This window comes from Electrona antarctica, assembly GCF_951216825.1.
Source record: "Electrona antarctica genome assembly, chromosome: 14".
NCBI lineage: Eukaryota > Metazoa > Chordata > Actinopteri > Myctophiformes > Myctophidae > Electrona > Electrona antarctica.
In genome coordinates, this window is record NC_136795.1 from 39861044 (window position 1) to 39874385 (window position 13342).

General features: G+C 43.6%; 1 protein-coding gene across 2 annotated transcripts; it reads left to right on the forward strand.

The window, feature by feature from the left end:
* Window positions 1-2419: 2419 nt before the first annotated feature.
* LOC306936844 (5-demethoxyubiquinone hydroxylase, mitochondrial-like) lies at window positions 2420-12866 on the forward strand. 2 transcript variants are annotated; one of them, XM_079520476.1, is made up of 6 exons: window positions 2420-2679; window positions 4656-4840; window positions 6259-6373; window positions 7141-7284; window positions 10404-10472; window positions 12204-12866. In XM_079520476.1, the coding sequence occupies exons 1-5, from the start codon at window positions 2595-2597 to the stop codon at window positions 10427-10429; spliced, it is 555 nt and encodes a 184-aa protein (XP_079376602.1). In that variant the 5' UTR covers window positions 2420-2594; the 3' UTR covers window positions 10430-10472; window positions 12204-12866. The 2 variants fall into 2 exon arrangements, with proteins under 2 accessions (XP_079376602.1, XP_079376601.1); XM_079520475.1 differs by having other exon boundaries at window positions 7141-7280.
* The last annotated feature ends 476 nt before the right edge of the window (window positions 12867-13342 follow it).

The window sequence follows — 13342 nt, forward strand, 5'->3', positions numbered from 1 at the left end:
TTTATTTGCTGTTGTCAACATAAACAGAGTGCAAAAGCAGATGCTTTTGCCTCTGATGATGGATGATGATGATGGATCACAGCATACTTTCGCGGGTAAAGGTTGTCGAAAACAAAAGGTGTAAAGCAAGGTCAATGAAAGATATGTCGTCGTGTTTTAAAAAATGTGACCAATGTATAGAACATGTGGTCGGAAAGTGTCTGCATGTACAAATGCATATAGAAGAGTAGTAGTTTGTCACCCAATGGGAATGGAGTGTTTCCCAACAGGACCCTTGGTGGGAAGGTGGTGCTAGAGAAAAGTGGGGTCACTGCAACCAGTATAGGCGCATCCGGGAAGCATACAGGAGCACCGCAAATTTGGGAGTAAAGTGGCGGACGGACAAACAGACGGGTGGATGGACGGACAGAGCCATCTTTAGAGCTCTGTTGCCAGAAGGGCAAAGAAAGAAAGAAAGAAAGAAAGAAAGAAAGAAAGAAAGAAGCTACTATTCTGCAATATTATCAGTATGGTCTTATCCATGTTGATTCTGCATTACTGAGCTGAATTGTGAAAACAGAGAGATCTCTTTTCTTTTAAGATGGATAAACCTTCAAAGCTTGTCCAGCTTGCTGATGCAGCTGCACCACACACACACACACACACACACACACACACACACACACACACACACACACACACACACACACACACACACACACACACACACACACACACACACACACACCATCACGTATATAGCAAGAAGACAAGATGTTGTCACATACCGTATAGTAACAAAACAATCAACATTGAGAGAAATTGTCTCCATACCAGTGGTGAGACCAAGGACTTCACGCTGTGGCGCTCCACTAGCCTGGCTTGGGAGATAAAGCATATGCGGGGAGAAAGCTTCAAATGACTCCACGCTATGAGGCTGGCCAAGCCAGGCTATAGCGCTCCACCACCTCCATCACATTGCTGCCCGTCCTCACCTAAAACCATAGATAGACCACCATCCAGAGAAACACGTACATGGCCATGTCTGGCCACTCCCTAAACTTCACTCCCAGTCCAAAACCATTCATGATGGTAGTAACACTGCCTTTCTTCGTGTTACATGAAGAGAGTAACATTTTAATTTCAAACAATTCTATCACCTGTCCTACACCTATACACTAAACAATTTTTACTCAGAAACTGTACAAGTGGAACCAAATGGACCCCATACGTGTTAAGACTCAGGAGGTTATTTCATTCGTCATCTAACAACCAGCCAAAGTTTGACAAGAGTGGAGTATCCTTCAGTACACGTACCAGACATTGACCTTCGTTTATGGGCTGTGTGGGATGTTGAATCACTCTCACTAGCATGTTCTTCTTCTTCCACTCCGGCAGGTTGCCAACCGATGGAGATGTTGCACGTGCTTACCTTAAAGAAAAGGACAACGGCAGAAATTAAAGACACAAAATGCTACTGTATATCAGCAATAGTATTCGCGACAAGTCCCATCATGTGACTGACTGTAATATACTGTCTGCTACTGTTGGACAGACAGATACTCACAACCCAGCCAGGACATCAGCTGTCAAACCCCGTGACCCTTTTCTTTATATCCATCCAGTCCTCCTTCGATCGGCCTGTGATACATTAGCAACGCATTTTCCATCAGTCTCAATTGTTTATCACCCGTATTGTGTTTAATGATATAGCCTAAACTAAAGGCTACAGTATTCATTTGAGGGGAGCCTATATTTTATGATTTGTGTTAATCTTCACGTAGGCTATAACGTGCTTACTAAAACAAACAGTCTGTCTGTCTGTCTGTCTGTCTGTCTGTCTGTCTGTCTGTCTGTCTGTCTGTCTGTCTGTCTGCCTGCCTGCCTGCCTGCCAGCCAGCCATCCAGCCAGCCAGCCAGCCAGTCAGTCAGTCAGTCAGTCAGTCAGTCAGTCAGCCAGCCAGCCAGCCAGCCTGCCTGCCTGCTGCCTGCCTGCCTGCCTGTCTGTCTGTCTGTCTGTCTGTCTCATTACATTGCAACAGGCTGAAGTGATTACTCTTCTCATATGACTATTTGACATTTCTGAACTGTACATTTTCTTGTTTTCTTTCTATTTCTTACCATTGAGATGTGATAGACCATCTATCAATCAATCAATCAATCAATCAATCAATCAATGCACACACGCACGCGCATGCACGCTGTCACGCACACGCACACCACTAGCACGCGCGCGCACACGTAAGTAACCATTATTATGAGTCTGACAATAAAAAGTCAAATTTTCTATTTTCACACCGACACCTGTATGATTTGTCATCATCATGTCTTCTTGTGATGTCTCTTGCCCAGCACTCAGCAGAGACATCTGGCCGACTGCCCCATATTATGCATCTGTGTGGCCACTGGCCAGCAGTCAAGACACAGATCTCGACAGGGAAACAGATTTTCGCACAACACCGGGTAGGCGCGGCGGGCGCAACGTCACTGTCAAGCGCCCGTGTTGTGGTTGCTCCTCCAGTCCATGCTCGTCTGAATGTCATTCTGAAACATTTGGAACCATTTCTCTATTTTAAAGTTTCCCTTTTAAATTAGACTCGGGAATCTTTGACAACATGCACGGGGCTGTTAGAGCTCGTGTCGCGCTCACACACCATGCCGTCTACCCGTCAAGTTCAAGACAAATCTATTCTTCTAAGGGTAGGAAAACTTCGATATGACAATTAATAAGTCATGCTTTTTCTAAACCACATTTTTAATTATTATTTTTTATTTCACTTTCAAACACGTTTAGATCATCGTAACGTGTATTCTGGCTTTTGTGTTGGACAGTTTTTTAGTTTCTTGATTCAGTATTTAGATATTTGATGTTCATTTGATCAGATACGCCCCTTAAACCATTGTAACTTCAAACTACATTTTAATCATGTTAGATTAATTGAAAACACCCTTGGTTCTTCTGGTAACTAATATTGACCTTCGAATGCGTGACGGGCCTATGTTTTATTTTTTAATTTATTTATTCAATTACTTTTTTTCATTAATTGTATTGATTGATTGATTTTCATTTATTTAAAAAAATCATTAAAAAAAGTAAAATGACCCCAAATATATCCATTTAATAATAATACAGGAGCACCGCAAATTTGGGAGTAAAGTGGCGGACGGACGAACAGACGGGTGGATGGACGGACAGAGCCATCTTTTTCCCCTGACTATTTACATAGATTGTGCATTACATTCACCCATTCACACCAAGGGGCCAGTGAGGCACTCCAACGTTGAATCACTGGGCCCTAGTGGTAAGAGGAGGGACTACAGGCGGACCCGTGGATTCATGACCGGGAAACCCCGTGCAGCTGGGCTTTAACATTGAGCGCTCGGTTGCACTTCCGCATTTGACCACCAAAATGTGGTGGTCAAATGCGGAAGTAGATGTTTTGAGACGGTCCTTCCAGGGTGCTTCAAAACGCCACTGAGCAACTTCCACTGACATGAATAGCAGAGGGGGCGGAGCTTCGCGCCAGATCAGTCTCTATCCTTTTATATACTCTATGATTCACACACATTCATACTGAAACCATGCAAGGCACCAACCTGCTCATCGGGAGCAATTAGGGTTTCAGCGTCTTGCTCAAGGACACTTCGACACTGTGCACTGTAAGTAAGTAAGTAGCCTTGCCGAGCCATGGGGCAGGAGCCTATCTCCTGTTTCTGTAGCGTGAGGCAGCTTGATGTACAAGTACACCCCCTGGACATGACGCTAGTATGTCGCAGGGACTTACCCCCAATCCAACCCTTGATGCTGAGTGTCAAGCAGGGAGGCACTGGGTCCCATTTTTACAGTCTTTGGTATGACCCGGCCGGGGATTGAACCCCGACCTCCCAGTCTCAGGGCGGACACTCTAACCACAAGGCCACTGAGTTGGTCACTGTGCACTGTGCAGGGACCTTAACTCTGGGGGATACCCAGGATCGAACTGGTAAGTGTTAACCTCACGGTTCCCATCCGGCTCTACCGGCCACTCTACCCCTGAGTTACTGCCGCCACCATAGGAACCAAATGGACCCTCATGGGTCTCACTCAGAGTGTGTACAACAAGTGTAGACTTATGGGGGTCCATGGCCTAATAATGAATACCTTTTAAGGGGGTCCCTGAAATTAAAAGTGTGTGTCGTGTCGGGGTACATGAGCGGGTTATAAATATAAGGTTATGCCTACCAAAACATAATAAAGTAATCCTTCTGTAATTAAATTACTTAGTTACAAGTAGTGATGCACCGAATATTCGGCCACAGAAAATATTCGGCAGAAAATGGCTAAAAAAGCATTTTTGGCCTTTTAGGTTTCGGCCCGAATAGGCAGAAAATATATCCCCGAATAGTGTATGCAATTAATGCATTCAAAAGAGCTGAATAAATGTTTTATGGACCCATAATAGTGATTATTATTTAAGTTAAGGTTTGCCATAATCATTTATTTTGCCATAAATCAGGTAGCTTTAAGGTACGGCCATGACAGCAATGGTAGGAAAAAAAGATATATAATATTAATCATATTCGGATATTCGGTTTTCGGCCAACTGTTTCCTATATTCGGTATTCGTTTTCGGCCAAGAATTTCCCTTTTGGTGCATCCCTAGTTACAAGCCAGATGTATAATTTTGTCCCACTAGGGGTTGCAGCAGGGCTCCAGTGCTGGCGGGCCTACAGCGTGTTGCCTGCTGACCTGGACAGCGATGAGAAGGCTGTGCTCCACAGCATGCTGAGGGTGGACCACGCAGGGGAGTACGGAGCCTCGCGCATCTACGCTGGCCAGATGGCTGTGCTGGGCAAGACCTCCACGGGACGCGTCATACAGGTATGGAAGTGTTGCGTCACAGACAGAGTCTCAATGTTTAACACATTGAGACCTGAGACCAGATTCTACAACGTGTTCTTAAATCCTATCCTAGTGAAAACCTGTTTCTATATCATTGGTGGTCAAACTATTTCACGTCAAGGAAGGGCCCCAAAAATTATATGTATTTGGCTGCCGACCCCCGTCTGAAAATGTGTTGTTCCAGGGGACCCCCCAGAAGCAAATATTTGCGTTAAAAACATCTGCAGTGAAAGAATATATATTCAAAAATGTGCATACGTTTTTAACTATTTAAAAACAATAGCAGATCTACAAGCTCATAGCACGGCATTCCATGCACTCGGTGCTAAGCAACAACGGGGAGGTTGATATTGGTCACACTCACTGCCCGTACTCGTACGGGCTGGGCCTGTACCTGCTGTCAGCAGGGAGTGTTGGGCGGGAGTAACGAACAAACGCTCTGCTACATCCTCCCGGTGGGGGCTCCTCACTGGCAGGTGAGTTGGTAGGATACAACGGCAGTGACAACACAGCAATGTGTGTGGGGAGGAACTAATTGGCATAACGACTAAATTGGGGAGGAAAAGATATACAGTGCTAACACATACATAAGGTGCATATTATTTTGATTAGAAATAGATATAGAAATCCTGTATGGTTTTGAGTATGTCCGCTACTGCATTTTCATATTTATTTTCATGTGCAACTTCTATGCCAGTTATAAAGATTGTGCTATTATGACACACCATGTAGTTTGGTTGTTGCTTTATTCCAAAGGACTTTAAATTGAGTTTGACTGCATCGTGCTTTTCCACTGTTGTTTATTACCATACCTGTCACTCAGTTCACTGGTGTCTGGTTGTGAAGCAGTTGTGAAACAGTATTGATTGATTGATTGATTTTAGTAGTCATTACACTGTATATTATATCTTAACATTCTTATACAATACCACTATTATATTTATTGTTATTGCTACTACTTGTATTTGCCTGTAACTCCCTCTCTGTCTTTTTAGTTACCACTGTCGCAAAATAGCTTGCTCAGGGTGGGATCTCTGTCGGGTCTCTGCTCTACAAAGTGTCTTGAGACAACTTGTTGTGATTTGACACTTTAATAAAATTGAGTCAGAAATGTAAACAGCATAAGGTAAAGACAGTCAGACATTTAGGCTAAAATGATAACATCTCAAGGGCAGGGGTATAATCCATGTTGAGTAGTCAAGTCACACACTCGGACTGATAAAAAATCCTGAGAGGTGCAAAAGACATTTTTACCAAACTGTTACACCCCTGTCTGTATAGGACCCTAAAACCCTTCTAATCTGAATGACTCAACAGGTGTTAAATCATTACACTAGGTGAGCAACACAGAATAACATTTTATTTAAATAACAGTTTATGTGGTTTCCCTCCTGCAGGAGATGTGGGACCAGGAGAAGAGCCACCTGAAGAAGTTCAACGAGGTTCTGGGAGAGCACCGCGTCAGACCCACTGCCCTCCTGCCTCTGTGGAACATCGCCGGCTTCGCTCTAGGTCAGTGGTTCTCAACCAGCGGTCCGGCGACCACCAGTGGTCCTTGAAGCGGTTCCAGGTGGTCGCAAGCTAAATGATGGAAAGTTGACAACCAAATGGACCCTTATAGATCTTTTACCTCTTGAGAGCGTAACATTTTTCACTCTCAAGAGTAACATTTTTGTTAATCATCTGCATTGCTTAATTTTGCAAGACGTCTACCCTACACAATTATAGAATGTAAAATAATTGTTATTTTGATCAACATTAGCCTGTTATCTCTAGTCTCCTATGGTATCACTGTACCACATTAATACAGCATGGAATTGTGGGCTAAATCTTATCCAATGATACCAAAACATTATTTAGTTTTGGATCTGCGAGGCTAAATCTCATCAAATGGTGGTCCGTGGCTCAAATGCCGATAATACATAATGGACCTTGATATAAAAAAGTTGAAAACCACTACTCTCTACGTGACCAAGACCACCACGTCTCATGTCTCAATCTGTACACACATTGCGAAGAAATAGACAGCAGACAGGGTATTTTCCCCACACTATAATATGTATGATAGAATTACAGTCATACATACCATTTGTATTAATTACAAATGGATAAATTATCCTATACTGTGCATACTGAGGGATTACAGTCAGTACTTTGAAGTGTGTGTGTGTGTGTGTGTGTGTGTGTGTGTGTGTGTGTGTGTGTGTGTGTGTGTGTGTGTGTGTGTGTGTGTGTGTGTGCGTGTGTGCGTGTGTGCGTGTGCGCGTGTGCGTGTGCAGGGGCATCCTCTGCGCTGCTGGGTAAAGAAGGAGCTATGGCGTGCACAGTGGCCGTGGAAGAAAGCGTGTCCGAGCACTACAACAGCCAGATCAGACAGCTGATGGAGAACGACCCTGAGAGATACACCAAACTACTGCATGTCAGTCAGTAAAACACTCATGCTGTAGTTCACACTTTGCCAAAGCGGCAGTCTTCAGTGATTTGGTTCCCACCAACCAGTCAAGATGGCAGCAAAGCAGATGACGTCGTTGTCAATGTGGCTAACCCGGTTGCTAACCAAACAAACACGGTCAATGAGCGCTACTAGCAAGCATTATTGTAAACAAACACAGTCAAATATGTCGGATGATGATGTTTCTAAAACCTGTCGTTTCTGTAAAGCAACTATTTATCATAGGGCGATCTAATACCCAGATCGATGCGGTTACCACAGTGGGGGCAGCCATGTTTGTTGTTCGACATCATCGAGTTGAAACAGCGCTGATTGGCCGTAGCCTCGGTATCAGATTTTCAATAGAGTCACCAGATCTGAATTCACCCAGAACATATTGTTTTAATGGCCGTGGCTAGCGATTCAGGGGCTGGAGCCAGGCTACCAATCACCTCGTTTCATGTCCAACATTTGTTCCAACTTCCAAGAATGTGGAGGAATACACACACACACACACACACACACACACACACACACACACACGCACACTTTTACGACACCCTCTCAGCACCTTGCTGCTGCCAGTCACACTCGCCACGTTGGGTCAAAATCCAGCACAGAGGCGCCAGTTCAGCTATTCATATCACACAGTCGCATGCTTATCAATGGTGCAATGGGGAATCCAAAAGTGGCAGGCAGGTGACATTTACCATCTGACTGAAAATTGTAGTAGGAGGACCTGCCTGTCCAGGGGACGTGTGATTATGAATCCCACCACAGCTCTAGGATATAGCCCTTCTGATTGGCTCCCCGAGCAGGCATAGTTTTACTCATAGATATTAAGAAATAGATGCCTCATTTGCCGCTGCAGTTCATTGGAGCGACGTGTATCCCAATGAAGGCGGAAGTGCAGTGCTGAAGGTTTTTTTTTTTTTTTTTTAACAAATCTTTATAACAGTCATGACAATATACATTACAATACAAAACAAGACAAACAAACAAACACAAACAACAAAGTTATTAACAATACAACATCAGAGCCAGGGGGGGATTAGATTACTAACAGAAAACATTAAAGAGTGAACACAAAGCAACAGTTCTCCGCATCTTTCTTATTTAGAATTGCTGAAGGCATTTGCTGAAGGCGACCGTCGCTACCCAAGTGACGTCACTCATGTGACTCGTCTCTCGCTGTCACTCAAGTGACTACTGGCCAATCACAGCGCGTCTTTTCCGGGACTTATGTTACGCACGCGGAAGCTTGACAAGCTTCCGCTTTGCTTCCGCTGTTCTTCGCAAGGAATGTCGGGAAAATAGTGCCTTCAATGGTGACACACGCCTCAGAGCCGGAAGGGGCGTCTATGTATATATGTCTATGGTTTTACTGAGGTTAGGGTTAGAGCACATGGGTTCCCAAAGTGGGGTCCGGGGACCCCTAGGGGTACTTGAGGGAGTTCCAGGGGGTCCCTAGCTAAATTAGAGATAACTATGAACCAAATGGATCCTTATGGGTCTGTAACTCAGAGAGTGTACAAATGGAACCAAATGGACCCGTTAGCATCCATTTGGTTCCATTTGTACTCTCAGTGTTAAATGAACAGTGGTTTTATAATATTTATAAAACCACTGTTAACCACTGCCGTTAAATCGGGGTCTGTAGCCTAATGCATGTCAAACTGAGGGTCCATGAAATGAACATGTTTAGGAATCAAATGCTAGAGCTGTAAAATCCTCTCTTATCGGGGTCACTGGCATATCTTTTCAACTGGGGGTCCGTGGCCTAATAAATGTCGATTTGGGGGTCCTTGACATGAAAGGGGCTGGGAACCACTGGGTTAGAGTAGCCTGGCCCAGCCATGGTGATGTTTGGTCTACAGGGGCGGGTGGGATCACGTCAGGGCGGGGGATCCTATTGGTTCACCCATCTGAGCTATATATTCATACTGTATTGATCCACTTTACTGTTGATACTCAGTACATACATAACTACTGGAATTTTCTCACATTGATCACCAGTGGAGGAAAAAAGTACTCCATGACATTTTTTTTACTTAGCAATACCACAATGTAAAAGTTCAGCATTCAAAATGTACTTGAGTAATAGTCGCATTGTCACGCATTGTGAGCTTGTAGATCTGCTGTTCTCAAATGGCCAAAATGTATGTTGTATAATCTACAGTTTTCAAATAATTGTAGTGGAGTAAAAGTACAATATTTTCCTCTGAATTGTAGTGGAGTAGAGGTAAAAGTACTGAAAAATGGACTTGAGTGCAGTACTTAGTTACTTTACACCACTGTTGATCACATACTTTAACTGCAACCTGGTTTAATTCCCAGGTAGGCAACAGCGTCATCCCTCTATTTATGATCATTTACTGCCACCTACTGGGCTTTTGTTGAACTGCAATATGACTAGTAATTTGGATCAACTGTTTTTGGCCCAGGATAGGGACACTAGTTTCCATTTTGGTATGTGAAGTGAATAACGCTGTCTGTCAGTTATTTAACATTGACTCAGGCCAATTTGTGTTTTGACTAAGGTCATTGTAAACCTGAATAATCTTTTGCACATTTTCTTTGACTTCGGCAACATAAAATGGCCTACAGTAGGTCACTTTCTTGGATATATTTTTTAGGATAATCTAGACATTTCTTTGTGGCCAGTGTCACGAAGAGCTAATTTAGGTAAAAATATATAATTTGCCTCAAAAATGTCCTTTTGGCCATTATCAATCGAGCTACAGTAATCCGAGAGGATGGTCATGGAGTTCAAGTCAGCTTTGGTCTCACAGCAGACGCAAGCTCAAAATGACTCGCATGACATTTTACACAAAAATTGGTAAATATTATGCTAAGGATGAAGGCCGCTTTCCTCACCGTTAATGCACTTGTATAATACTCATATTGCGCAACATTTCAACCGGAAGTACTGTGATGCAAAATACATCACTTACGGGTTTTTTTGCCTTGCCAGCTTTCGTCCGGTTGAGCTCCAATTTTATGAACGTGATGAAATGGGACTACTATATTCTACCGGGGGGGCTTCTCTTGGATATGATCCTTTCCCCGATAAGGTTGTATTTCTGAGTTGCATCTTTTTTTCTTTTTCAGCTGATCAAGGAATTCCGGGACGATGAAATAGCACACCATGATACTGGACTAGAGCACGACGCTGAATCAGTAAGTTTTTAAGTGGTGCAACCTTAAGTGACTATGTGTGTGGGTGGGTGGCTGGGTGGGTGTCTGGGTGTCTGGGTATGAGCACGAAAACAGCATGGTTGTTTTTCACCACCTGTGAGCAACCTAACACACACACAAACACACACGCACATATTAACTGTATATATGATATAATATGGTGATTTCGGGTGTGCCAGTACAGTACAGTGGAGGGTACAGTAGAGGTGCCCCCACACGGTAACTCTGTCATTTCTCAACCGTTTCGGACGCGGGGCGGCTCGCCGGAATCGGGCCGGCACCCTGGGTGCGTTCCTGTGGGTGGAACCCCCCCCCTGGTCCCCCACACGGAGTTGCACCACTTACTTCACACGGGTGTGATTTTTACTCTCTGGGCTGTCATCCACCATTCATCAAACATCAGCTCAGCTGCCAGGCATCCTCTTAGTGCAGCGGTTCCCAAACTTTTTCATATCAAGGATATCAAATTGACACTAATTAGCCCAGGGACCCCCATAAGAGAAGATCTTTACGGCTCTAGCAGTGATTCTCAAACCGTTTAATTTCAAGGACCCCCAGTTTTTACAAGCATTAGTCTACGGATCCCCATTTAATAGCATTTCTATCTCTCATATTGTATATCAAAAACATTGATGTTCACGGCTCATAAAAACTGTTTTAAAAATGTTTTTTTTTTTTAGAGTTAATCTTACACATGGAGTAAAGTTTTCAGTCGCCACGACTGCAAGTCTTCTATGGAAGCATGGAAGCTCTCAATGCATCTGTAGATTGGCTATTATTTTAATCTCAAGCTTCAATGTGTGATTCCTTCACCTGGTTGGCAGTATGTAGAACAGCAGGAACAGTGTGTGTGTAATTGCCAACTTATCCATTGAAAGAACTTTGATTATTCACAAAATCTTAGCTGTGTATGCAGTGACACCAAGTGGTGGAACACAAGAGGTGCATATGAAATGCTGCCCAACAAATTGTGCAGCCCAGGAAAATAATGAGCCAAACACGTATATACTATAGTGTATTTAACATATGTCCCCATGGCATTGGCCATGGTAAGATTTGTGACAATCGCTGATGGCCAGTTTTTGGCATGTTCGGTCTACACTGTAGTTCTCGTGTGCTCCATACATCTGACAAGCTCATCTACTCTGTGTTCCTGCATCTTTCTTGAGTACATGCACGTATGTCAACCTATTAGTAACGGGGAAGCATCTGAGTCATTTTGCTATTTTTCATTTTTGAAAGAACGGTTTAGAAGGCATTTGTAGAATCACCCTCAGGTCTTACTGGGAAAATGTGAGATGGCCTCGTGAGTCGTGACCAATGCCCGCGTGTCGGTTCTCAAAGCACACAGTCGGTTCCCACAGCACCAATTTTCACACACCAATCAGGAAAATGTTTATCTAGGCTACCGGACCGGTACTCAAACTCACAGTCGCTGCTATTCAGTATAGTGACATGTCAATGTAATGAGAGTGTGTACAGTATGTTGCATGTTTTTGTTCAGGGCTCGCTTGTGGTGAAACATCATTGATAAAAATGTCAACCATCTACTAGTCTCGTTATTGGATTGTTGTCATCTAACCTTGCTCGTGCACCAGCAGTATAGTGCACGAGCAGTAATGTAGACTGGAGAAGAGATATTATAGTATGTACAGTACAGTGCAGTACAGTAAAGGTAAAACATCAGTGTTTGTGCTGCTGTTTCCTCTGCAGGTTCCTGGCTACTGGCTCCTGAAGGCCGTCATACAGGCAGGATGCAAAGCTGCCATTTATGCCTCTGAACGTGTCTAGAGACTATAGACCCGTTCCGTTCTCTAGACTCTAGAGAGTCAGCACTGTTTGGATTAAAAGACCATCGTCTCTCAACTCATGACCACGGCAAAGAACTCATGACGTGGGGATCTCAAATGGCTTTACTGTAGTTGTTGATGAAATGCAACGTTAAAAATACTTTACACTTGAAGAGGATGCCGGGCCTGCCAGAAACAGAAAAACAATCTCCCAAGGATTTTGAAGTCCGCTAGCCTTTCTTTCCTAAAATAGAAAGAACGCCGAAATGCACCTTCACATTATTCGACCGTGATTATTATTATATTCTTTAAGGACTTTTGTAATAGTTTAGTTTAGATAGTTTAGATTATTTGTTCACACAAATGATACAATACCCACGGACGTTTTGACATGAATCAACATCAACACTGGCTTGCAGCTCATGTCCGCTGTATCCAGCCTCCTAATCATAGTTGTCAATCTAAATATATAGGCCAAGAGGGTGTGAGTAAAAGTCCTTAGAACTCGATGTACCTGGGTGTATTCCAAACGTTAATGACGGAAACAAAGGGATGTGATGTTAAATAAACCTGGAGACAAATGACACACTGATGTCTTGATGTGATCGATATTTAATATGGTGTTAATTAATACCAGTGGACCAGACAGTATATATAATATAATATCACAGGTTGTTTGGTTTAGACTAGAGACAGTCGCACCTAGGAAAAGACAGGAAGCAGAGCTGGAGTCAGGTAGCAGAGACTATTACGTTGAAGTTCTCTCTGGGACTCAGTAATGGATAGGATCAGGAACGAATACATCAGAGGGACAGCGCATGTTGTTCAGCGCATGTTTTGGAGATGAAGCCAGAGAGGCCAGACTGAGATGGTTTGGACATGTACAGAGGAGGGATAGTGAGTATATTGGTAGAAGGATGTCGAGGTTGGAACTGCCAGGCAAGAGGCCTAGAGGAAGACCAAAGAAGATTTATGGATGTAGTGAAAGAGAACATGAAGTTAGTTGGTGTGAGAGAAGAGGAGGCAGAGGACAGGGTGACATGGAGGCAGATGATTCGCTGT